The sequence below is a fragment of the Fopius arisanus genome, unplaced genomic scaffold, assembly GCF_000806365.1.
Source record: "Fopius arisanus strain USDA-PBARC FA_bdor unplaced genomic scaffold, ASM80636v1 scaffold00127, whole genome shotgun sequence".
NCBI classification, from domain to species: Eukaryota; Metazoa; Arthropoda; class Insecta; order Hymenoptera; family Braconidae; genus Fopius; species Fopius arisanus.
The window spans coordinates 26,758-52,550 of NW_011887866.1; the positions used below are offsets into that span (position 1 = coordinate 26,758).

Here is a 25,793-nt window from a genome sequence, read left to right on the forward strand (position 1 = left end):
GCTATTCACTGAAATTTTCACTGAAAGTGAAAAATTCGAAATTTTTGTAAAAGTATCAGGAGAACATGACAATCGAGGAGCTATTCACTGAAATTTTCACTGAAAGTGAAAAATTCGAAATTTTTGAAAAAGTATCAGGGGAACATGACAATCGAAGAGCTATTCATTTTCTAACCAATATTTCGATTGATTAGCCATTTACAAAAGAAAAAATTCGAATTATTTAAAAAAAAAAAATGAATGACCGCGGGATCGAACCCGGGCCGTCGGCGTGCTAGCCGAACACGTTACCACTAGGACAACGCGTTCATTTAAAAATATAAATTCATTAGTGGTATATATTCAATACATTAAATAATTTTTTCCATTGAAATTCCACAAGATGTGGTTTCCCCCTTCCGTACGTGCTACAGTCGGCTAAATTTCAGTTAAACAAATGAAAAACAAAAAGCATTCGTACAGCAGAAAATAAAATTCACCCCGTCGACTCGTTTGACAGCCCAGCATTGCAATAAAAACTTGGTTAATAAAAAAAAAACACCCCAGCATACTACGATGCCGCTGGGGTCACTCAAACCCCCAGAACTGAGCCCCTACTTTAATCAGTCTTAAGAGGGAGGGCGCCACACGCAATGCTGGGATTTCAACCCTTGAAAAATTTTCCAAAAAAATTCACCATTCACGGAATAATGAAAATTTCAGGAAAAGGTGAACGGATCTGAGTTACGAAGCAAGCGGCGATTAATAATGAGGGTGAGTTAGCCCTCGGGGCGTGATTTCGAATTTTTTCCTCTACTTTAGTCAATCCTCTTTGACAGAGGTTATAGGGGAGATTGCCAGTGCCTCTACAAAACCTTGCAAAAAATAAAATCTCCGTGGTGATATCCACTTACCAGCCGAGCACTCCGTGCTCTCATCTGTAATTCTTCCCTCACGTGCATTAATTCCCTCGTCATCGGGTTGACTCGCGCAAGCCGTGCTCAAACAAAGAGAAACCCCGCAATTGCAGTGTGGAAAATTCCGTGAAAATTTCTTCCCCCCCAAAGAGAAAAAAAAAAAAAAATAGCGAAGAACTTGAGACGTTGTCAGCCACCCTGGAAAATCTCCATAAAGCCAGCGAAAGAGGTTGAATCCCCTCCCACCAGTGGTTCGTGGCGTGCCTCGCCGAATTTCCAACCCCATCACCGACGCACCTCGTAATCCTGACCAAAAATATATTTAAAAACAAAAACCGCATCGAAGAGTTATAAAAACGGCACTCCTGAGGTCCGATGTCTAGTGCTGAGGTGGTGGATAGTTCCGTTGACCCCCCAGCAAAGAAGCGACGAATTGCAACGACGGGAGGTTCGGACGACAGAGCAACAGTCATGGCGAAGAACGGCTCATCCTCAAAGTCAGATCAGACCCACGAGATCGACGAGGGTTTGTACTCGCGTCAATTGTATGTACTCGGTCACGAGGCGATGCAGAGAATGGCATCATCGGATGTTTTGATATCTGGCCTCGGTGGTTTGGGGGTTGAAATTGCTAAAAATGTTATTCTGGGGGGTGTCAAGTCTGTGACACTCCATGACAACAGGGTTACGGAGATCAAAGACCTTGGAACGCAATTTTACCTCACCGAGGAGGATGTGGGGAAAAATCGCGCTCAATCATGTTATCAGCGTCTCTCGGAGCTCAACAATTACGTTCCCACCAAGTTTCACGAGGGTGATATCGATGAGGAATTTTTGAAAACATTTAAAGTGGTGGTTCTGACGGAGACGAGTCTGGAGAAGCAGCTGGAGATATCTCGAATCACTCGGGAGAATAAAATAGCACTGATCATTGCTGACACCCGAGGCCTCTTCTCCCAGGTGTTTTGTGACTTTGGAGAAGAGTTTCATGTCGTTGATACTAATGGAGAGACCCCCATCAGTGCTATGATTGCCAGCATCTCCAGGGATGGTGAGGGTGTCGTCACCTGTCTCGATGATACACGTCATGGTATGGAGGACGGGGACTACGTGACATTCTCGGAGATTCAGGGAATGAATGAGTTGAATGGATGTGAACCCATGAAGATCAAGGTTTTGGGACCGTATACCTTCGCCATCGGGGACACCTCAGCATTTTCTGAGTATCAGAGGGGAGGAATTGTCACTCAGGTAAAGATGCCCAGGACTCTTTTCTTCAAGAGCTTCGAGGAGTCCCTCAAATCTCCCGAATTTTTAATCACTGATTTTGGAAAATTCGATCATCCAGAGCAGCTCCACCTCGCGTTCCTCACTCTCCATGAGTTCCAGAAGGTGCACAACAGGTTGCCCAAGCCCTGGAACACAGAGGATGCCGAAGAATTCGGGAGGATCAGTGAGATGATCAAGGAGCAATATGGCTTTACCACAGAGGTAAAGGATAATCTTCTCAAGATCTTTGCGAACATCTCCTCCGGGGAGTTGAACCCCATGAATGCAACAATCGGAGGGATCGTCGCCCAGGAGGTAATGAAGGCCTGCTCTGGCAAGTTCTCCCCTATTTTCCAGTGGTTGTACTTTGACGCTATCGAATGCCTCCCAGAGGATTTAGGAGAAATCCAGGAGGAGGATTGTCAACCTGTTGGGGACAGGTATGACGCTCAGGTCGCTGTCTACGGGAGAAAATTCCAGGGAGTGATAGGTGCCCTCAAGTACTTTGTGGTGGGTGCTGGGGCCATTGGCTGCGAGTTACTCAAGAATTTTGCTATGCTCGGTGTTGGAGCTGATGGGGGCTGTGTCACAGTCACAGATATGGATCTTATCGAGAAATCAAACTTGAACAGGCAATTTCTCTTCAGGCCCTCCGATGTTCAAAAATCGAAGGCATCGACTGCTGCACGAGTCGTCAGGGGAATGAATCCGAAAATCAATGTCATAGCCCATGAGAACAGAGTTGGCCCTGAGACAGAGAGAGTTTATAACGACGAGTTTTTTGGCACTCTCGATGGTGTTGCTAATGCCCTGGACAATGTCGACGCCAGAATCTACATGGACAGGAGGTGTGTCTACTACAGGAAGCCCCTGCTCGAGTCAGGAACACTTGGAACCAAAGGAAACACTCAGGTAATTCATTGACACTCGAGGATAATAGATTCATTTAATCACTGGATTATTTGGATTTCAGGTTGTGGTTCCCTTTCTGACAGAGTCGTACAGCTCCTCCCAGGATCCACCGGAGAAGTCCATCCCCATTTGCACTCTGAAGAACTTTCCCAACGCCATTGAGCACACTCTGCAGTGGGCTAGAGATAATTTCGAGGGTCTCTTCCGTCAGGCAGCAGAAAATGCAGCTCAGTACATCGCAGACTCTCAATTTGTCGACAGAACTCTGAAGCTCCCGGGTGTTCAGCCCCTGGAGGTGCTGGAGTCAGTGAAGACAGCTCTGGTGGACGAACGTCCCAAGCAGTTTTCAGACTGCGTTACCTGGGCTCGTTGTCACTGGCAAGATCAGTACAACAATCAAATACGCCAGCTCCTCTTCAATTTCCCCCCTGATCAGGTGACATCAAGTGGTCAGCCCTTCTGGTCGGGCCCCAAACGCTGCCCAGTACCCTTGTCCTTCGATCCAGAGGATCCCCTTCATCTGGACTACATAGTGGCAGCTGCTAATCTCAAAGCATCAGTCTACGGTCTACCCAGGAATCGCAACAGATCAGAAATCCTGAAGATGCTGGAGTCAGTGGTAGTCCCGGAATTCATTCCACGAAGTGGAGTAAAAATCGCAGAAACAGACTCCCAGATGCAGGTGTCCAATGGCTCGGGTAACGTCGATCATGAGCGACTTCAGCAACTCCAGGAGGATCTACCAAAGCCATCAGAGCTCAATGGAGTTACGATAAATCCCCAGGATTTCGAGAAGGACGACGACACGAATTTCCATATTGATTTTATCGTAGCAGCTTCGAATCTTCGTGCTGCCAACTACAAAATTCCACCAGCAGACAGGCACAAGAGTAAGCTCATAGCTGGGAAAATAATCCCAGCCATAGCCACCACCACATCAGTGGTCGCTGGGCTCGTCTGCTTGGAGTTGATAAAACTGGCGAGAGACTGCAGGAACTTGGAACGATTTAAGAATGGTTTTGTAAATCTCGCACTGCCCTTCTTCGGCTTCTCCGAGCCCATATCAGCTCCCAAACTCAAATATTACGACATCGAGTGGACCCTGTGGGACAGGTTTGAAGTACCTGGTGAGCTCACCCTCAAGGATTTCCTGGATTACTTCAAGGAGAAACACAAGCTAGATGTGACAATGCTGTCACAGGGTGTATGCATGCTGTACTCGTTCTTCATGCCCAAGGCCAAGTGTCAGGAACGAATGGGACTTCCCATGTCCGAAGTTGTGAAGAAGGTATCGAAGAAGAAACTCGAACCCCACGTCAGGGCACTCGTTTTCGAGCTATGCTGCAACGACATCGATGGAAACGACGTCGAGGTCCCCTACGTTCGCTATACCCTGCCTTGACTCTCAAAGCCACAATCCACAATTTCTTTTCCCTCGAGTATGAGAGATTAATTAATACTTAATGATGAATGATTAAGTGTTTGAAATACGGAATATAGCCCATAGTCATTTCTACAAATTTCTATTTTATCATTAATACGATTTGTCAGGAAAATTGTCGCAGGTCGCGAGGAGATTTCGGCTTTGAGGGATTTTTGGGGGATCTCAGTCATTTCTTTTTTTCGTTTTTCTTCCTGGATTTGTCAACGCGATTGAAAATTATTTATTTTCAGGGATAACCTCGTTTATTCTCTCATGATTGATAACATGTAAAGTTAATGGATAGAGAGTACGAAATTTTCTAGGTGGTAAAATGATTAAAGTAGTTGCAATTTATAACATTTTCATTCTCTTGCCTAAAAACTTGGTTTTTTTTTTTACGCTCGAGTCCAATATTGCTGTTTTTTATGCCGAAATTGTTGATATCCATTTTTTGGTGTTTAATAGTTTCAACAGCTGTCGGGCATGAAGAAAGAAATTATTTCATTTGAATAATGCAACGAGACACGAGACGATACGAATCAATTCAAATGTCTTTCATTTATTAATGAATAATCATTGGCCAAGCCGTTTGATTATCAATGAAATTGCATTTAAAATTTGTGGAAAGAGGATTTCACGATATAAAAAAAAAAAACATTTAGAAAAAAACACATATTTTGTTTATGATAGAAACACGAGATATTTATTGTATTCCTTCGGATAAAATAAATGTATTTGAATGGCAAGTGAAATAAAAAGAATAACGCAAAATTACGATTTTCATTCAAATTTACCGCTCGGTCCGCCATTTTCAATTATATTTTTTCCCGCCTAAATGATTGAAAATAACGAATTTTCGAGGTTATCTCCGAGAAATGGCGCAGCGTTCAATAACGTGAGTATCTTTTCAGAGAATGAAAATGAAATTATGGATTGAATGATGAAAATTGTGTCCCCAGGTTATTCTTCAAGAAAACGGTCACGTCAGAGGCGCAGAAGGAATCCCCCAGGTACGTGCAATCGATAAGTATTTAGTATGATCGGTCTCCCCCAAGGTCTGTCCACTCTGTGTAGACAAACTCGATTACTTAAATTCAGCCACAAATCGCGAATTACTCATGTTTATAATTGCCTCCACCTCAGCATCGTTGACGAGACGAAGGAGAAAAATGGAAATGTGCCCTCCGAGGGGAAGAGAAAGCGAGTGAATGGGAGTAGCAGCAGCAGTAGCACAAATGAATCACCACCAACGAAAAAGCCCTCTAGCATCGGCAAGTCTAAAAAACCAAAGGTCCCGGCTGTGGAGAAGTCCAACAGCACTCAGAGTACACTCTCCTTCTTGAAAGAACCAGCGAGGGTCGCCCCCCAGGTGAAAACACCTCTGGAGAGCTATGGCGGGGACCTCAAGAAGAAACCTGGAAAGAAGAGGTCGAGAATTATCCAGGAAGATTCCAGTGATGATGAGCCACATCTTCCCCTACCCGACAGCCCAGTAAAGTCTCAAAAAAAAAACTCCAGTCCCCCAGACGTGAAGAAATCCTCAAAGATCGTGTCATCGGGTTCTGAATCAGAGACAGTAGAAGACAAAAAGCCCCCGGAAGTTAAAAAAACTCAGCAGATAGCCAGTATTTTCGCGCAGCAATCTCAGAAGTCTCAGAAGCCTTCCCCGAAAAAATTCAAAACATTAGGCTCTGAATCAGGCTCTGAAGAAGCTGATAATAACCCAACAGCTACGAAATCTCCGGATAAAGTTCCCTCGAAGGATATCCGGGGCTTCTTCAGCGGCAAACCTCAAACTACGAAGACAAATGATAAAAAGGAGACGAACAGTCACTCGTACGATCCCAGTGCTGACAAGTACCACCCGATAGAGTCAGCCTGCTGGAAGAGAGGGGAGAAGGTCCCCTATATCGCCCTGACGAGAACTCTGGAGCTCATCGAGAAGACGAGTGCCAGACTGAAGATGGTGGAGATTCTCGGGAATTTTTTCAGATCGGTGATTGTTCTCAGCCCAGAGGATCTTCTCGCGAGTGTCTACTTGTGCCTGAATCAACTGGCACCAGCGTACGAGGGTGTTGAGCTGGGGATTGCTGAGACAACTCTGATAAAAGCTATTGCTCAATGTACGGGACGAACGATGGCGCAGATAAAGGCCGACGCCCAGGAGGTCGGCGATCTGGGAATTGTTGCCGAGGGCAGTCGCTCTAACCAGAGAATCATGTTTCAGCCTGCACCACTGATGGTCCCCAACGTATTCACGAAACTCCGGGACATTGCCCAGATGACTGGCACCTCCTCAGTCGGCAAAAAAGTCGACAGAATTCAGAGTTTATTCGTCGCCTGTCGATTCACCGAGGCCAGATATCTCATCAGATCTCTCGCTGGAAAATTGAGGATTGGCCTTGCTGAGCAGTCAGTACTCCAGGCACTCGCTCTTGCCTGCACCCTGACACCTCCCAACCAGGAGTACCCTCCACCCATTCTCAATATCAGTAAAAAACTCTCCGCGGACACTTTCAAGCAGAATTATGAGGAAATTGCTTTGATAATTAAAACAACGTACTGCGAGTGCCCCAATTACGATCTGATAATTCCAGTTCTCTTGAGGGACGGCGTTAAAGCACTTCCGGAAAAATGCAAGCTACGTCCTGGAATTCCCCTGAAACCCATGCTGGCACATCCTACGAAGGGTGTGCAGGAGGTGCTCACCAGATTCGAGGGGCACAAATTTACGTGCGAGTGGAAATACGATGGAGAGCGTGCACAGATACACGTGGACGAGAGTGGTGTCGTGTCGATTTATTCGAGAAACCAGGAGAACAACACCAGCAAGTATCCTGATATAATAGGTAGGCTCAAATCAGCTGTGAAAAAATCAGTGAAGAGCTGCATTCTGGATTGCGAGGCAGTTGCCTGGGACAGGGAGAAAAAGCAGATACTTCCCTTTCAGATCCTAAGTACGAGAAAGAGAAAGGATGCCAACGAGGCGGATATCAAGGTCCAGGTGTGTGTATTCATGTTTGATCTTCTATATCTGAATGGCGAGGCCCTGGTTACCCATCCATTTGTTAAAAGGCGAGAGCTCCTGAAGGAGCACTTCAACGAGCTCGAGGGTGAGTGGAGATTCGCCACGAGCCTCGACACGACCAAAATCGAGGAGGTCCAGGAATTTCTCGAGGAGTCTGTCAAGGGCAACTGCGAGGGCCTCATGGTGAAGACCCTCGAGGAGGATGCCACCTATGAGATTGCCAAGAGATCGAGAAATTGGTTAAAGCTCAAAAAGGATTATTTAGAAGGGGTTGGAGATACTCTCGATGTCGTTGTCATTGGGGGATACTTGGGGAGGGGTAAGAGGACCGGTACCTACGGTGGATTTTTATTGGCTTGTTACGATCCTGATAATGAGGAGTACCAGAGTCTCTGCAAAATTGGCACTGGATTCAGTGAGGAAGATCTTGCTAAGCACACGAGCCTGCTCAAGGAGCACGTGGTGCCCCAGGCGAAGAGCTACTACAGGTACGACAGCAGTCACGAGCCCGACCACTGGTTCGAGCCCATTCAGGTGTGGGAGATAAAGTGCGCAGATTTATCACTCTCCCCTGTTCATCGAGCAGCCGCTGGCATCGTCGATCCTGTCAAAGGCATATCCCTGAGATTCCCTAGGTTCATCAGGGTGAGAGAGGACAAGAATGTCGAGGACGCCACATCGGCCCAGCAAGTTGCAGAAATGTACAAAAATCAAGAGCAAATTGTCAATCAACAAGCAACTGTCAATGAAGAGGATTTTTATTAATAGTTCCTCCCTTTTTTTTTTTTCTTTTCTCTTTTCCAACGACTTCACAGTATTCAAAGACTTTTTTTTTTATATTATTTACAGTTTATCTGTGAATATTTTTGAAATTGTATGGACGGAATTGTTTTATATTAATATAGTTGTGATATTTTGAATATTTCACTGTTTTATTCTTTATCGTCGGTAAATCTCGTAGATTTATTTTCAATAGATTGGCATGACTTGGAGATCCCACTGTTGCCCACGGAAATTGTCGGTAATGACGTGACCTGTGACAATGCAATTATAAATACACAGGGAAAAAAGGAAAGGCGTCAGTTTGTCATCTTCGCTCGTTGATGTCGGGTGTTCTTTTTTTTTATTAATTATTCAATGGCTAGTTCAGTGGCCTAATCACCTAGCAAACAATGACCTCAACTAGAATAAGTACCTGATGAAAAGCTGAGAGTTATCGTTGTAATTAGCGTTATCAATCCCGATAATACTCGAGGGGATGACAACGAGGGGTTGGAGAGTCGTAGCTGTTCGAAAACCGGTGAGGGTTCAGCATTATTGCCATTTCCTCAATCTAAATAATCATCACCATTCATTTATGCCTCGTCTGAAAAAAAATTATTACGTGTGATCACATTTTATAGTCAAACCAATATCCAATTTTTCACAGCTGCAGGGCAGATCTAGTCCGGAGCTGATAAGATTTTTATTTACTCAAGTGAATTATATCTGCACTATCAACTCTACCCTCCAGACACATATCTTCACATCTAGAATTTTACTTATCGAAAAACTACACCAAGCTATTTTTTTTTTTTTTTTGGTCATTATCTCGTTCTGGTAGAGTAATCGAAATTATTATCTCTCAGTTCTATAGTCACGCACACATTAAGGCTCTCACAATATCATATGTGTACCATCAATTTACATTTATTCTCCATCCTGCAAATCATTGTTTTGCATTTCGTCATATTCGTTATTTGATGAAGAGAATTGTTTTATTTTCTGGTTAATGAGGATTAAATTGACTTTTGTAGCTGAGGATGAAAGGAAGATACAAAGCAATGATGGTTGAATTTCATGCGTTTTAAAATGAAGATAAGCGATGATAACTAGAGCTGGTGAGCTAGGCGTTCTTGGAAGTATTGCAGAACTGGGGAATATGGGACATCAGAGACTATCCGCGTTTGACGGTGAGATTATGATTATTCGAAAAATTTAAAGTCCGGGACTCAGTCGAAGAATGAGGGAACGTGATGAATCTTTTAATTACGTGCTGAAAACAATATACACAGCGATAAGTAATATCATGTTATCTCTCAGCTGCTTCAAACGCTTCGGTGAAGTCATAACTATACTGAAGCAATAAAGATTAGCAAATTCTTAAGAATATTGTTTTTGCGAACAGGAGGACGTGGGGATCGTAGATTTGTTCTCACACTGGCATGTGGTATGATATTTGGATTTTTATCAGCTTGTCTACTCATCACAGCCACGAGGGACTCCAATAAAATGCTGGGATGGCTGCCAGGAAATTCTGGGATTCATCGAGATCCTCATCACTATTCTGAGCTGGATTCAGAGGTGATCATTGCGCCGTATTAATATTCTTTCTCAATTAGAGGATAAAATGTTGAATGAATTTTTGGGTAAATGACAGCTGGGTCCAGATACTGAAATAAAATTCCACGGAGTGGAGGAGGATTTTCACAAGGGCGAGGACAAGGTCGCTCAGGAGATGTCGAAGAAGATTCGTGTCCTCTGCTGGGTGATGACAGGCCCCAAAAATCATCAGACTAAAGCTAGACATGTTAAAGCGACTTGGGGTAAACGCTGCAATGTTCTCCTGTTCATGAGCTCGGCAGAAGGTATTTTAGCAGCGTCAACGATAACTCAGCAGTTTTACTTTCACACGGCGATAATGATGAGTTTGGAAATTAAATTTTATTTTAGAGCCAAGTTTACCGACTGTTGTGCTGCCAGTGAAAGAAGGAAGGGATAATTTATGGGCCAAGACGAAAGAAGCGTTCAAATATGCATACGAAAACTACAAGGACAAAGTGGATTGGTTCATGAAAGCCGATGACGACACGTAAGAGTGATTTATTTATTTGAGGGGTATATCGATTGCCCCTAGGGAGTTCTAGATGTAATCGTTAAATCAATATCCCTGCAGATACGTAATCGTGGAAAATCTGCGGTACATGCTGTCATCCTACAGCCCATCATCGCCTCTGTACTTTGGCTGTCGTTTCAAGCCCTTCGTCAAACAGGGATACATGAGCGGTGGTGCTGGTTATGTACTTAGTAGAGAGGGTCTCCGTAAATTCGTGGATGAGGCACTGCCAGATTCGGCAAAGTGTCGCAATGACAATGGTGGTGCTGAGGACGTGGAGATGGGAAAATGCCTGGAGAAAGTGGGTGTCAAAGCGATGGACTCGCGCGATCCGTTTGGCAGGGGTAGATTTTTTCCCTTCGTGCCTGAGCATCATCTCATTCCAAATCACGTTGACAAGGACTTTTGGTACTGGAAGTACATTTATTACGAGACCAAAGATGGTCTCAATTGTTGCTCAGACAGTGCTGTATCATTCCACTATGTGTCACCCAATATGATGTATGTACTTGAGTATTTAATTTATCACTTGAGACCGTACGGTGTTACTCATAATATTGAGGAGCTGTCGCTGAGGCCATCAGTCACCACTGGGTACTAGTCCAAAGATTTGAAGAATTGTAGGAGTTTATATATTTTTGTTTTGTTTTTTTTTCTCTCTCTCTCTCTCTCTCTCTCTTTTTTAAATTATATGGCCATGTCAATTGTACCGTAAATTTGAATGCTAGTCATCTGACGCCAACGAAATGATGTGGGTAATTCTCAAATAAATGGTTAAACAATTATGCACTACCCATGCCAGATTGAATTGATTAATTGATTAATTGATCAAATGCATAAATCGGTGGAATGAGCACAAGAAAGTTTTTAAATATAAATTAAGAGATGATAAGAGAACGTAAAGTGGATGTTTTTTAATGCAGAATGAGGATAGTTATATATACACATAAAACTGTATTTCATAATGTTAATGGTAATATAATATAATAATCCCAATAATGTCGTTACTACCCAAGTAATAAATACTATAAATACAGAAGTGAGTCTGAGGATTCTGTGTGAGTAAATAAAACAAATGAATCTTCACAATTTTTCCATCGTTTCCTCTCCTTTTTTTTTTTTTTTTTCACCATCGGGGGGACAGGGTTTTTCTCACCTAAATCCTATGTACAATTTATTATTTGTACTATGCGACTGACGCAGTGGCCCCGCCTCAGACGCGCCCCATTATTTTAATTTCATTATTATTTTTCTCTTTAAAAAAAATGTCCATCTGTCGCCTTGATCGATTAAAAGGGACAATTCTATTTTACTCAATCATCAATTGAGTGATTTTCCAATAAAAAAAAATGAAAATTGTCCCTCGGAATAAACAAAATAATTTAGTTTCCCAATAGTCCCCATCATTGCCTAATTTACCTCTGATCGACAATTAAATTCAATGATAAATTACGTATTTCCATTTTAAACAAATATTTTACATTACAACTGTTATTTATAATAGAATGTCATCTATTCACCTCATCACTTGAATAAAACCATTATCTTTCTTTCATCTCTATCAAGAAAGAAATAGTAATGGTGAAAATTAATATACATTTATGACGCGAATGAAAAACTCTCAATGACACTAAAAAACATGATAACAGGTGGTCGATTGAGAGATTTTTTAAAATAATTGATCGAGTCACGTCGTCACCTGATTTTCCTTTTAATATCAATTCATTCACTTGGGGCTTGTACGAGGCAAACATAGGGGTGGCTGTTGCATGAATATCTGATCCAATAATTAACAAAAGAAAAAAATAATAGACGAGGGATTGCTGAATAATCGATCATTCATCTAACGTTTTAAGCCCCACACGTCCTCATTATTCTCGCTTGTCCATAATTCTTATGGTGCTTCAATTATTTCGTTCATTTATATTCATCTATATAAAATTAAAAAACAACGTAATATTCGTTATATTACTTTGTCGCTAGTAATAATTAAAAGCTTTGTACAAAAAGGTCAATTTACAATTAAAAAGACGTTTTTTTTTTCCCATTTTTTATCCTTTACTATTTTTACCTTTTGATATTACGCAACCATTATTATTATTTGCTTACTAGAGATTCTGATTATTTCTTTGTTCATTCATTAAATTCAACTATCTAAAAAATTTGAAGAGGCAATGGATTTACTGGAGAAAATTATTATGCCCTATTATGCTAGACATGGTATTCTTTAATCACTCATTAATTCACATAATTATTCATTCTCTCTTGAGCCAAATGAAGAGTCTAAAAATTGGACAATCGAGGGATAAATGAAGAAAAAAAAAACAAAAAAAAAATCATTTTATCGGATAATTAGCTGTCTATTAGCTGCCTCTCCACCGTTCACCCCTAATAATTAAATAAAAATCCCTACAATAATAAATTGTACATTGTACTCTCGATGAAACTGAGAGAGAGACAGTGGTCATGAGGGCGTATGAAAGTGACTCGTCTTATGCTCTCGTTTAAGCCCCACGTGTTACTAATATTAAACATAATAATAATAATTGCGTGAGAGAGATTGAGGGGTTGGTAATTATGCGCTAGTAATTTTGATGGTCTGGGTCAGACGAGGGCAGCTGACGCGTGGTATAGCTGCATCAGCGCTTGTACATGCACTGGTAAACAAGAGAGACGATCCTTAGTGTTTGAGTCAACAGCTAACCAGGACAGGGCATTATATCCCTCTAGAACGTATCTGAAATCATATCAACACATTATTACACCATATATTCCCCCACATCCCTAATAATAACAACCAATTACCCCAATAATTAAATCAATAATTAAATGAATTATCATCATCAATTACCTCAACACATCTGTTGTGTACTGGGAGTCCAAGGGATGTGCTGTTAACGCGCTCTGCTGTTGCAATAGGTCATCACTATTCTGTTGTATCGCTGGGCTGTGCAGGTGAAGGGCATTTTTCAAAAATGCAGGACACACACCCTCAAGGTGAGGACAGGCAGCCCAGAACCAGGGTGGCATGCGTCCAGTGGGAGCTGTTGATACAAGATAGCCCAGTGCCAGTGGTTGTTGTAGCAGTGTACCCACTTCCTCGGCTTGATCGGCAATGGCAGCCTGTTGTCATCATCATCATTATTAATATCCACATGATCAATGAAAATCGAATAAAATAAAAGGAAGAATAATGAAAAGGGCTAATTATTAAAGGAATAATTACCCTCGGTGTATTGCTACAGGGAAAGGGACTGCCAGGGCCATCGTGATTCCCCATCCCTGAGCCTCCACCGTCTCCACCCATGGGGGAGCCCTCGGGTCTGTGAGGACTGCCTCCAGGACTCTGGCCACCACCACCAGTTGCCTCTGGCCATACATTGAAAATATCATTGAAATCACCCATTCCCTCCATACCCTCGGGCATATCGTCATTGAGGGCTGAAAATAACTCGTCATCACCCAGCTCCGGGCCATTTATGTGCTGCTCCTGGAATGCCGTCTGGGAGGACTAGGGACGAGTGATAAAATGAGAAATTAATAAACCAATTTTATTTGCCATTTACACTCCCAATTGGTTTGAATATAAATTCTACTCACTGTAGTAGTCGCCGATGTTGGAAAGACAAGAATATGCGTGCAGGTGACATCCTGAGGTGTTGACAATTGACAGTTGACCGAGGGTTGACTGAACCTGTCATCGGGTGTGAATTGATCAGCCATAAGCCTGAGAGTGGAGTCTGGCTCGAGGGAAACGAGACAAGCACTGAGAACACAGGGTGCAACTGAGGGATAAATAAGACTGCACTGGCCACAAATCTCCTTCAAATGTTTCGAAGCCTTGAGCAACGATTTCCTCGAGAGTAACCAGCTCCAGCCCTTGAGCTCGCCATGTCCAATTCTCCCAACCCTTCCCACAACAAGCCTCCAAGGCTGTACACCCTGGGACATTACCCCAAGAATAAAATCCATGAGTTTTTGAAGTCCAATTCTCCTGGCAGATGCTCGCTTTCTCCTCTTTCTATTGGGAATATCGATATTGATTGCAGCAGTCTCAAATATCTCTCCCCGATCATCAGTGGCAACAGCCAACAGCCTCGACTGATCCTCGGACAGACAATAGCTCAGATAGAGAACTGAGCACTCTTCAGGCCCAGCAATACCAAAAGACTCTGGTGCTTCACTTTTGGGCCTGAGTGGTGCCAGTACATAAGCTGGTGCATAGAGACGATAGGGCGCCCTATTTCTCTCATCCTTGCTCTTGAGAAAGAGATCAGCAGCTGCTGCTGTGCCAAATCCAGTGAGACTCTTGACCGTTGAGTTGTGATTGAGAAGTCTTCTGCCTTGAAGAAATACATTAAGAGCAAGTGCCCTCATCTCATCCTGAATTTTTCTCCTCTCCCTGGCTCGCCCCAATTCCATGATACTCTCCAGGGATATCAATTGAACATTTATATTGGACCTAATGTTCTCTGGCATTGCACTGATCGCAGCTGAATATGCCCTCAATAGGGCAAGAACTGCTAGTCTTCTGCGATCAGGATTCTCAGGTCCACCCAGGGAGAATGGCTCGACGATGTAAACGACAACAGCTGGTGGCTCGATTTCATCCTCATCGGGTCCAATAGTCGTTGATGCTGTTGTATTGGCACCAGATCCCTGAGAATTGCTTCCATTATTACCTGGAGATGTTTGTGAGTTGGTTGGAGTGGTATTGCCGACTGAATTGTTAGGAGTGTTCGATGGTGTTTCACTTCTAGCAGTTTCATTATCCCCAGGCTCTTGTTTGACCACAGCACCATCAGGTGTAGCTGGCATGGATTCAGGAGGTGGTACTGACGGTGGTTGTGATTGATTCTGCTGTTTAGTTGGTGAATCAGCTGGATCGAGAAGACTTCGGTCCTGAATAACCTGAGTGAGATAAGGTCCAAGTCGATGGGAGCAAATTTGTGCGTAGAGCCTCAGCTGCTCGCCCAGCTGATTCTCCCCAAGTAGTTTAAACCACTCGTCAATTGGTTGTTTGGCAAATTTTTGACAGGAGTTCTTCCCCACCTTGATAATACCATCTCTAGAGGCTTTAGTGATGGCTGTGTGTTTGCCTAGCCTGCAGATCTCGTACGTCGTCGATAATTCCCTGAAGAAATATTTGACTTTAGTGATGACAGAGTCGTTGTCTGGAGTTAAAACAACATAGGCAACGTCTCTGGGGCCTGCATAGGGCTCGAGAAGAAGTTTCTCCCAGTAGTTTAATGCATAAGGTGAGAGTGATAGCCAGTCCCTGTCGTATCCAACAACGAGGGCTGGTATTGGCTGGGGTTCGCATCGATCGTCAGTACCCCTCCCAGCTAATCGATGAAACTGTCTCCAGGTTAATGGTCCAGCAACAGTGTACGGTGCCTCCCACATTCTCGTTGTGCATTTTTTCTGAACGGCTTCCTGGAGAAGTGGCTGGAGTGCCCTCATCATTCTGACAATATCCCCAGTGCACTGAGGACCCCTAGCCCTGATAAAGCCCCATCTGTGCACCCCACTAATTCTACCCCTCTCCATTTGTCCCCCATCCACGAGTTTTCCCTGTTCGAGGGCAGCCAGTGATACCTCGTTACCATCATTGTACTCTAGGGTATTTAAACTGGGCTGTGTTACACCGCTATTACGCGATCCAGCATATACCTTGGCAGCCCTGTAAAGACTGCTCACCGAGCTCTGAACGATGGCGCACTGCTCCCTAAGTAGCTCCAACACTCCAGAGGGAATAACATCGAGACCCTCGGTTTTTCCACCACCATTGACAGCCATCAGCGAGCCCTTTTTCTTTTCAGCCGGATCATCGGCTATTCCAGTTATCTCCATCTCGTCCTCGTAGAAGAGGCCAGCCTGGTGTGCAAGACGTCTATTGACAACAGCGCTGAAGCCACAGCTGCACCGTATCTGATCGTCCTCGTGGAATAATCCATTGCCAGTCCAGGAGCCAGCCAGATAAACCCCAGCATCAGCCCCCTTAATATTACCAACGACTTTTGGTCCAGCATTGCATACGCACAAGCTGCAGCTATCGAAATTGTGATCCCTGAAGATATTTAGGGCAGTGTCACCCAGAAGAATATTGACAATTAGGGAATTTGATTCTGGTGCCCGAGTTGGTCCTGGTGTATCGGCCTCCATGGAGTTGAGATTTTTATTGAGATAGGATGAGGTTGAGGTGGCGGGACTTGGTTGATCATAGGGTGGAGGTGGTGGTCTTCCTGGCCGATAGGGTGCAACTGCTGGTGCTGGAGATGGAGGACAGATTTGCTGGGGGGTTGGTACTTGTGGTTGAGGCTGGGATTGTGGGGTTTGCGAGCGGTTGGGGGCTTGAGATGTTCTCGTCGACTGATTTGTGGATTTATCCTGGCTGTTGGTGGTTTGATTGCACTGCCAGGATGGTCGATAGAAGCAGTGGGATGGCAGTGTCACGGGAGGTAGGGATTGACTCGGTAAATTGGTGAGTGGTGCGTACTTGGAGGAGCCAACGAGTTTGCATATGAGGGATGGCTTAAAGACGTACGACCAGTCGTCTATCGGCTCCTCGGGTGGTGATCCCATGTTAGGATAGATGTCGGGTACTTGACGGAGGGGACGGGAGAGGGACAGCTCCGTCTGGTCCATCGGTGCGTCACTCAATTGACAGGGTGATGCCACTGGATTGTGCTCCAGTGATGGTGGAGTTGGAAACATCTTGGAGAGCTCCTCAGGACGGAGAACACCCACACCTCGACTGTTGTGCTTTGTTGTGCCATCGAGACGTGTCTCCTCGTGAACTCCACCCGATTTATTGGATCCCGGTGGTGTTTGCACTTGAAGCTGATTGAGATTTGTCTCGTCGCTGGAGGTGTCAGGATCGGAATTATCGAATATCTGCTCGAGATCCTTGAAGGAGGCCTGCAGGCCCTCTGACGTGAAGAGTGAGCCCGGCTTAGGCTCGTCCCGTTGACGACGGAGTGCATCACTACTCCCATTTGCACCATTATCATCGCCAGAGGGATCAAAATCGTAGGGATCGTTCCTACCCGTGCATTCACCCTGAAAAAAATGAAAAATCATAGGGAATTTCAAGAAGAAATTCCACCCAACCAAAGAGAATAATAATATTAATGAAAATAAACGCACGGTATTCAGTCCAGGCTCCTGCTTGATTTCTAATTTAGGTGCCTGTTGATTAATTTGATTATTGACAGGTGGATAGAGACTACTGGATCGATGATTATTGGGCCCAGTAGATGGATTATATCCATCCTCCTTGAATCGTTTAACAGGATGATTGAGCCATGCCTCTTGGGTGGAGTAATCGTACAGCCACGATAATGGCTGCTCATCATCGAGAAGTGCCCCCTCGTATTCCCTGGACGCTAGTATTGGTCGTTTAAGCGTTGGTCCCGGCGCTGGGCTTGGCATTTGATTATTATTGCAGCATGCTGATGAAGTGGATTTTGGACCCTGGGATGGGGTCAACGGTGGGGCAGTATTTGAGTGACTTGGCGGTGGTTGTGGACTGAGTGTTGGCATTGTTGGATCGGCCGACGGTGGCACCGATGCCGGCTCTGAATGAGGCGTTGGAAGTGGCGATGGCGCTGGTGAGCTTGGCGAACCCACCGAAGGTACTGGGGGACAATCACCCCCTGTTGGTGGACCACGCGAGTACGAGGGAGGACCACCTGGTGGTGTACTTGGTGCATCCGTACTTCGATTAAGTGTCGACCTGAATAATCATTATTAATCGTTTATCGGGGTTTTTTTTTTTTTTTTTTTATTCCTTTGGGGATGATCCCAATGGGGAGTCGATTAAACCCAATCCAGATGAGCTTTTAGGATGAATAAAGCGATGATGAGACTGTTAAATAATAGGAATAATCCTCGATAATCCCATAACAAGCAAAGCTGCCACACAAAGACTATCACCTTAAACTGAGGATAATTACTGTTGAGCATGCAACTAATAGCCTAGTGCTTAAAATTAATGAAAAATAAATATTAAATCGTGATAAAGCGACTGCTTTCACCTTAAGCGAATGAGATTAGAGGCATATTTAAAATATAAATGGAATGATTAAGAATCTTTAGTTCGATGAGTGACAAATGATCGTTTACTCTTGATATTTGAACAAATTGTTTTTGTTTTTTTTTTTTTTAATCGTCGGGGGCAGATACCCACCTGGGGGCATTTGCAGGGACAGAGGGGCAAGAAGCATCCCACTGGGTGGTAGGGCGTCGATGAAACGGCACGACCCTCCTTCCACCTTTATCAACTCTTTCCCTCTGAACCTGAGTGGAGGCGATGCCCTTCCAACCCCCGGGGGTCGTGCACCTGCAATCGCGTATTTTTCTCTTTAATTTTCAATTGTTCCCTTTTATCAACTCAAACTTATCTATCCCTCTTTCTCTCGTTATCATTTAATCTCTTTTTCTCTTCGTCTCACGTTCATTTATTTAATAACAGTCATTTTAATTTCCAAAGTGTACACTTTCCTCTTGTGGAGAGAAAATTCTTACATGCAACACACTGCGCACAGCCACTGAAAAACTACCTTTACGTATTCTCTCTTTTTTTTTGTATCGATAACTCGCTGATTTACTCCCAATTCTGCAAATCTACTTCCTAACATGCACGAACAACTTCCTGAGGACTTGACATTGTTATCTTCCTTTCACAGCGATAACAAAGTCGATTGATCTCGTTCAGAATACGTAATTCACATAACTTCATGAAAATTTGTATCTAGAAATTATTCAGAGATATTCAAGGACAAGTGCTATTCATAAATATCCCGAATAAACAACAGCCTAAATAAAGACAAATCAGATTGAATCGTGCATGCCTCGTACTAAAACCTAGGGACATCCACAATAAACTTAAATTCAGGAATAAAAATTAACGATTTAAATAAATAAATAATTAATTAGCACTGGTGTACTCACTTGGTGCAGGTGCAGGAAGACTTTTGAGTTGCATCGACGAATGTCCAGGTACCGAGCTCCGGGGAAGATGAATCATTGCTCTTGGAAGAAAATGGTGAGCCAAGTGTGCACTCGGCCCAGACGCGTTCAGGCAATTCAGTGGAAGCCTTAGAGTCACGTTGAATTGAATTTGGATGCTCGTAAGTTGCTGTTGCTGGACTGTATGGTGGTGATAGCGGTAGTTCCGTTGGTAAATCATCCATATCAGTAACGAGAACATAACACGATGGATAACGCATCCTAACACCACCGACGAGTACTTCAACGAGTGGAGGAAGACCAGACTCAACGTTATTGCCATTCATTGGGTAAAAGTTCTTCCATTCCTCGAGTAGTTGAGTGTCAACTCGTCCCACTTGACCGGTCAGGGTGCCAGCGAGGCCGTGAGGTGCTAGGATCACTACAATCAATTCCAAAAAAATTCCGAAACAAATTCCAACAAATTCAAATAAATTCAAGATAATTTAAAATAATTCTTTAAAGATCCATAACAATTAATCGAAATCAACAGGTTAGTTCGTGAGAGATAACGAATAATACTTGAAACATCAGATTCTCACCCTTGACACCATTCTGCGACGTCTGAGTTCGCTGCAAACATGTTCGTGTAAGATGTCTAACGGCTGGATGCTGTCTAACATCAACACTAGCACATACTGTACTCTCACCATGCACGAAGAATGCAAACGAGAACGACAGGTGGCTGCTGTAAATACACCAAGAGAAATATCGTTATCATCAATTCTCCACCACCATTATAATATTATAATATTATAAAATTATAAAATAATAAAATATAAGAGATAAGAAGTCAAATAAAGGGATAAATCATTTGATCTTTACCTGTTGCAGCGGTGTTTCTCGAAGCCGTCGTACGGCTGGACAAACCATTTGCCGAGGCGTACAAAGTCACGGGATAGAAGACATCGCTCTATTAAATTATGCAGTGCTTTGAACAGAAGGGAACGACACTCGTACGACAGACCACTCTCCCAAGATCCTTGTTCACTCTCTGAAAGCATTAATAAACATTCAATGAGTGACATCAGACTGGTAAATTAATTTTTCCCGGTTAGGATTCGGTGGGGATGAGATGAATAGACATCTCCAGGCATTTTTCCACACTCTCAAAACGTCCTGGGGATGGTGTCCCAATTTTGGGAGGGATAATTTTTTAATCACAATTTCAATTCCAATCCCCAATTATTTTATGAAAAATTATGGCAATTTAGATATTTGGACTTTTTTTTAAATAGGGAAAAAAATTTTAAATTATGAGCTTTGAGGACTGAGGTGGGAGGTGAGGGGTTGGATGAAGGGTTCAAAAATTCCCTCAGGATGTTTTCAAGGGGCACCTTACGGTGAGTTCCTTTGCCACGAAATTTCAACTTCTACCCATGAGTATTGGGGGCGATGGGGGCGATGGGGACGATGGGCTTATGAAAACCAGCCATCGAACAGGAGCCACTGGCCGGCTACAGCGACACGTGTTCTGTCCGATCGATAAGCCGACCAAGTGGGGGCTAAAAGTGCATCGTCGCGTACCATCGACATCCGTATTCACCTCTCTCTCCAGCAATTGTGCCCCTCTTCCTTCGCCCCCATTGGAGAGGGGTCCACCACCCGAGACTTGCACCAAACCCCCATCACCCCTTCAAAAATGGGGGCGCGACGCTTCGATCGAGGAACATCGGTTGTAGGAACGCAAGCGCAAATGGACGGATTCATCAAAAAAAAAAAAAAAAAAAAAAAAAAAAAAATGTTATCAATTAAAAAAAAATCACTGAGGACAACAATTAAACCATCGTAGAAAATCAGGTGGCACGTGATCGACTGTCACCAAGACATTTAGAAAGCCCAGGAATAGCTGGTGATGGGGTAATTCAAGTGGAACAATTGTTGAAGAAATAAAAAAAAAATATACGACTTGGGGAAAATGGAATGAAATAAAATGCAATAATTGCCCAACGAGTGGATTCCTGGGGAGAGATGCAGATTGATTGTCATTTCGTGGGACTGACGTGTCTGGATGGTACCTCTGCCTCGGAATACTTGTCAGGCAAATTCCGATGACTCCTGGTCAGTCGAACTCAAAAAAAAAAATCTATGAGGAAAAGTGTAGTAATGACGTAACGGTGTACTCCGCGTACTTAATTCCGGAATAGTGGATTTACTGTGAGGTAGAGGCCAAAAAGAGCGAGAAAGACAAATGGATTATATACACGTATACATGGACAGGCAGTTCAGCGACCTCAACTGGTACAACGCGCGCTCAGCACACGACTCCTTCTCCGACAGAGTCGTGTGCCTGATTCCACCTCCACGAGTTACTTTCGTTTCTTCAGTTTTTCACCAAGCCAATGCCACCAATTTCCCCCTCCCTCAACGAGTAATGTGTGGCCTCCAAGAGGAGAATTTCACTTGGAATCATTTTTTATTTGCCGTCACGATCACCGAAACCAGGAGAATGCACTTGATTCGTGGTGGAATTCACTCTGGGACGGGAGAACCTGTTTTTTTTTCCCCTCCCCAAGGCCAAAGGACAAAAAGTCGATTAAACACATAATAAATATGATTCTGTTTACCACAGGCGATGAGCTCCTGCGACACGATACCAGACAAATCGGGTTCCTCGCCGTACCAGAATATCCAGAGTTCCTTGGCAGCGGTCAGTGACAGGGGTGGTGGTGCTGGTGACGGGGCAATACCAATATCGAATATACCACCGCCTCCAGATGTCGAGGGTGGTGTTGCAGCAACTCGTCGCCATACGCAGAGTATATCACCAGCTAGACACCTGGAGAAACTCGATAGAACTGGATCCTCAAGGGGGGTACCCCCAAAGCCACCTGTCATCTCCCCCCACACGAGCTTTCGCCATTTTATCCCACAGAGGTCGGTCTGAAATAATTAAGAGGCAAATAATGTAACATCAATTGGTGATTAGTACTTGGAAATTTGTGGATCTGGTGAAATGTGGAAAATTGTTGGGGCAAGGAATGGGGCATTCTGAAAGACGACGATGGCACCTGTTACACGCGCAGTCGCCTCCTTCCACCGTAACCACCCACCCAACCATCAGGGGGTTGGAGGCAATCTCGCAACTCTACATCACCCTCTCGTTTTAATTCCCCCGACTTCAAACCCACCATGTCAAACCTATTGTTGTTTCGTTCTCTCTATTTTACCACCGTCACACGATGTCGTCATACGAGTAACTTGCATTTTCAAGGGATTTGCGCACGCTCATACCAAAAATATCGTTATAAACTTTGCATGCACGTCATGGACTCCTAGAGAGGTGAGAAAATTCGTCACGCGAGTGGATTCAACGAGTGGGTTACTCGGTTAATTATACAATCAGATGACATTTGTTAATTGACATTTGTTGAATTATCATCAGCGATTACAGATGGAGAGGTGAATATCTCTGAATCCCGGAGAGATAGAACTATTGTCAATAGAACTTTTTTTGGCGATCTCAATCTCCACCTCAAAAGAGGTTTTTTAGAAAAAAAAATCGCTATGTCCTTCAGATTCAGGGATATTCCACTTGCTGATCCGACATCTTCAAGTCAGGTTGACCAATTTCCTTGATAATGTCTGTCTGGGGTGCAGGTGATTGGAGAATCAGAGGTGCCTGGTGTTGTTGTTTCTCATGTTTTTTTCATTCTAAATTCTGTGTAAAAATAGATTATCGGAAATGGACATCCCTCGAATGATCATGTCTCTATAAAATAGATGAAAAAAAAATATTATCACCTGGCAAATCTCCATGGGATAAGGACATCGGCACGCGTATGGCAATGGTAACAAGAGGTTGGGTAAAACCGAAGGCGTACACCGTACAGTTAGGTACTGTCAAGCCTCCCAACGTCTGATCAATACCAGCGAGGGGGAAAACTACGTGCAAGGCCGTCCGCGTGGCTCCACACCTCTCTCTCTCTCTCTCTGACTCTCTATTTTTATTTATTTTTCCCCTTAATTTTTCCCCTCCTACACCCCTCCCCCCCTGGCATTTGATTTACGCGGGAACTCCAGGATAAATCAATTAACGATAAAATTTCACGAGCATCTGAATGAATAACACACGAGTTAATGATGATTTTCCGTAATGACGGGGGACCGGTTAACGCAACTGATTAACTCTTGTAATCGTGAATGGCACGAGTGGATATTTATTTATGAATGACAGTCGGACAAGGTGTGAAATGATTGAGTCAATGACCGGTTGTAAAACTCCATAACGACGAAGATATGCGTAATAAACCGAGCGGACTCCAGGGTGCACACGTCGTTAACTCTCGAAGGTGTCCTGGCCCTTTTTAAATGCTGTGGAAATGTTATTGCTCTCGATGTAACTGATTCACGTAGAATATTCTCGTGGAAAAACTCCTTTCTACATTTAGAGCAAAAAAAAAAACATTTTTTGTCTTTCTCTCTCTCTCTCGTTGTCTCGTCTTACCGGGGCTTTCACCGAGGCTACTCCCTCCTCGCCAAGGCTCTAGGTCTCTGCTCTATTTTCCTCGGGCATTCACTCCACAAAAAAACAAAAATCCTAGGAAACAAAAGATTTTATCAGCGACTCGCGATAGAGCGACGTGAAAATTCGAGAATTCGAGGAATTTGATATTGAATTGCTGATATCTCGGGAGTGAGTGATGCGATTTCGGTGGTTAAGGTCTCATTTTGAAGCCTGAAAAAATGTCCTTGAACTGGTGATAAATGGTGAAATTTTACTGGAACGCTGTGGAGTTGTTGCGAGTGTACGAGTTGAATCGCTGGAATTCCCCTCGAAAATTGGGGGAAAAGTGGGAAAAATTTGGAAAATTGATTATTGAAATATTTTAATTGAATTCACTGGTACACATTTGGCTCGAGAGATTTCGCCAGTTTCACCGTGGGAGATCAGTGGGCATAGTCGTAGAGGTGCAACATCGTCGTAAAGCCTAGTCCCGCTACACACACATTAAAACGATGAGTTTATACCAGAGAGAAACAGAAAGAGACAAGGCTCTTCGGGGCCCCTCTCGCCTCTCCTACCCCCGGGGAATGGAGATCCCAAAGAGGGGAATGTTGTCGCATACGCGGCGCCAGTTTCCGATTGTTTCGTCCCGATAAACTGTCGGAAAAAAAGAAAAAAACAAAGAAATGAATATATAAAAATCCCACCGGCCTCTTCCGACACTCGAAAAAAAAAAATCACCAAAACCCCAAAACTCCCGGAGGATGTTCCACCGATTTTTTCCACCCAGTACCGCATCTCGAAGTTGCTTGACACAGTTTTCCATTGCGATCACAGGGCGAAAGGAATGTTACGAGGCGAGCGTAACCCACACAACCGATTGCATTGAGGAAAAAAAAAAAGAACTCCACTCGAGAATACAGGGGATCCCGATAATTCACCGATTTGTTGGAGCCCCTGGTACACCAGGTGCCCCCCCCCGAAACCGCGATTCAGCCTGCAACACGTAAAAGCCACCGTTGACAGGCCGAACTGATGACCTCAACTCCTGGAATTAAATAAAATAAGTCTCAAGTCACGACTCGTGATAAACAATATGTGGAAATCCCCTCAATTCCACGGGGATAATCGAAGAGAAAAAAATAACAGGGAGAATAAAAAAAAAAAATAGCTGGTGGAAGTGCAAAAAGGCGACTGCCGGGACAGCAGTGCCCCCCCAGGCACTGATGGCACTCGTCTAGATGATGATCCCCTTGTACCCCCAGAATTGTTTCGACTCTGTGAAGAAGACAAACAGAGTCCTGTTAATTTATCAATCTCACCAGTGCGAAGAAATTCGTGTGGCAGTCCTCCAAGCTGGCGCCGTTAGTCTGATGCGACGGGTGCGTCATGGCTTCTCCATCGTACCAGAACGATGTTAATTTATCTCACCAACAACAGGATCTCAATCACCCCTCAAATAACCCTTCAATAACAATCACCACTTATCACCACAAACAATAGCAACCCAACGATGGGAAATAGTCACGATTATTTCTTCACCGTTGAAACTTCACATTATTCCCCCCACGTATTTATCACATCATCACCGAGACATATCCACGGATAATCACTAAAATCCAGTGATTCTGAGATGACGTACATAAACAATGTGACTGCACCAGGTAGACGATCACCTACGGTTGATTATTAACTTATTATTTTGGGTATTTTAATTTGTTAACAATTGGAGTAACATTTAGGAGGATTTTCACCTTTCAATGGCGACTGTAAAATGGCGGACGCTGGGAACACAACAAGCCTCAACGTCGAAGGCACCCCTCTTGCGCCCCCTCTAAGTCAGATTAATGTGTGTTGTCCATGTGTGTACACACAGACGTGACGTCCTGTCGATGTGTACTTGTGACGGGGGGGGAGGTGAAAAATGGGGG

General features: G+C 43.9%; 4 protein-coding genes across 6 annotated transcripts; 3 read left to right on the plus strand and 1 right to left on the minus strand.

Moving 5' to 3' along the window:
• The first annotated feature begins 900 nt into the window (after nt 1-900).
• Nucleotides 901-4,854, plus strand: Uba1 (ubiquitin-like activating enzyme 1). The gene is made up of 2 exons (XM_011313644.1): nt 901-3,077; nt 3,139-4,854. The coding sequence occupies exons 1-2, from the start codon at nt 1,272-1,274 to the stop codon at nt 4,477-4,479; spliced, it is 3,147 nt and encodes a 1,048-aa protein (XP_011311946.1). The 5' UTR covers nt 901-1,271; the 3' UTR covers nt 4,480-4,854.
• A 500-nt stretch (nt 4,855-5,354) lies between these two features.
• On the plus strand, nt 5,355-8,346 carry DNAlig1 (DNA ligase 1). Its single transcript, XM_011313645.1, has 3 exons — nt 5,355-5,395; nt 5,460-5,510; nt 5,644-8,346. Exons 1-3 carry the CDS (start codon nt 5,376-5,378, stop codon nt 8,291-8,293), a joined length of 2,721 nt encoding a protein of 906 aa, XP_011311947.1. The 5' UTR covers nt 5,355-5,375; the 3' UTR covers nt 8,294-8,346.
• A 250-nt stretch (nt 8,347-8,596) lies between these two features.
• On the plus strand, nt 8,597-11,442 carry LOC105271855 (glycoprotein-N-acetylgalactosamine 3-beta-galactosyltransferase 1). Its single transcript, XM_011313646.1, has 6 exons — nt 8,597-8,828; nt 9,325-9,480; nt 9,696-9,871; nt 9,948-10,155; nt 10,241-10,379; nt 10,464-11,442. Exons 2-6 carry the CDS (start codon nt 9,393-9,395, stop codon nt 11,002-11,004), a joined length of 1,152 nt encoding a protein of 383 aa, XP_011311948.1. The 5' UTR covers nt 8,597-8,828; nt 9,325-9,392; the 3' UTR covers nt 11,005-11,442.
• A 208-nt stretch (nt 11,443-11,650) lies between these two features.
• skd (mediator complex subunit skuld) lies at nt 11,651-25,690 on the minus strand. Of its 3 annotated transcripts, XM_011313649.1 has the most exons (12): nt 25,617-25,690; nt 25,185-25,538; nt 21,983-22,298; nt 20,241-20,409; nt 19,958-20,103; nt 19,359-19,797; nt 18,595-18,747; nt 17,553-18,141; nt 14,004-17,465; nt 13,630-13,914; nt 13,255-13,526; nt 11,651-13,140 (listed from the first exon to the last, which is right to left on the minus strand). In XM_011313649.1, the coding sequence occupies exons 2-12, from the start codon at nt 25,251-25,253 to the stop codon at nt 13,008-13,010; spliced, it is 6,033 nt and encodes a 2,010-aa protein (XP_011311951.1). In that variant the 5' UTR covers nt 25,254-25,538; nt 25,617-25,690; the 3' UTR covers nt 11,651-13,007. The 3 variants fall into 3 exon arrangements, with proteins under 3 accessions (XP_011311951.1, XP_011311950.1, XP_011311952.1); XM_011313648.1 differs by having other exon boundaries at nt 25,185-25,672; XM_011313650.1 differs by lacking the exon at nt 18,595-18,747 and having other exon boundaries at nt 25,185-25,671.
• Between the last annotated feature and the right edge of the window lie 103 nt (nt 25,691-25,793).

Coding starts and splice junctions, on each gene's coding strand:
- Uba1 (XM_011313644.1), top strand. CDS start 1,272: ATGTCTAGTGCTGAGGTGGTGGATAGTTCCGTTGACCCCCCAGCAAAG. Junction 3,078..3,138: donor GAACCAAAGGAAACACTCAG/GTAATTCATTGA, acceptor TTTGGATTTCAG/GTTGTGGTTCCCTTTCTGAC.
- DNAlig1 (XM_011313645.1), top strand. CDS start 5,376: ATGGCGCAGCGTTCAATAAC. Junction 5,396..5,459: donor ATGGCGCAGCGTTCAATAAC/GTGAGTATCTTT, acceptor TTGTGTCCCCAG/GTTATTCTTCAAGAAAACGG. Junction 5,511..5,643: donor GCGCAGAAGGAATCCCCCAG/GTACGTGCAATC, acceptor CCTCCACCTCAG/CATCGTTGACGAGACGAAGG.
- LOC105271855 (XM_011313646.1), top strand. CDS start 9,393: ATGATAACTAGAGCTGGTGAGCTAGGCGTTCTTGGAAGTATTGCAGAA. Junction 9,872..9,947: donor ATTCTGAGCTGGATTCAGAG/GTGATCATTGCG, acceptor GGTAAATGACAG/CTGGGTCCAGATACTGAAAT. Junction 10,156..10,240: donor GTTCATGAGCTCGGCAGAAG/GTATTTTAGCAG, acceptor ATTTTATTTTAG/AGCCAAGTTTACCGACTGTT.
- skd (XM_011313649.1), bottom strand. CDS start 25,253: ATGACGCACCCGTCGCATCAGACTAACGGCGCCAGCTTGGAGGACTGC. Junction 22,299..25,184: donor ACACGAATTTCTTCGCACTG/GTGAGATTGATA, acceptor TAATTATTTCAG/ACCGACCTCTGTGGGATAAA. Junction 18,142..18,594: donor GTCCCTGCAAATGCCCCCAG/GTGGGTATCTGC, acceptor ATGATTATTCAG/GTCGACACTTAATCGAAGTA.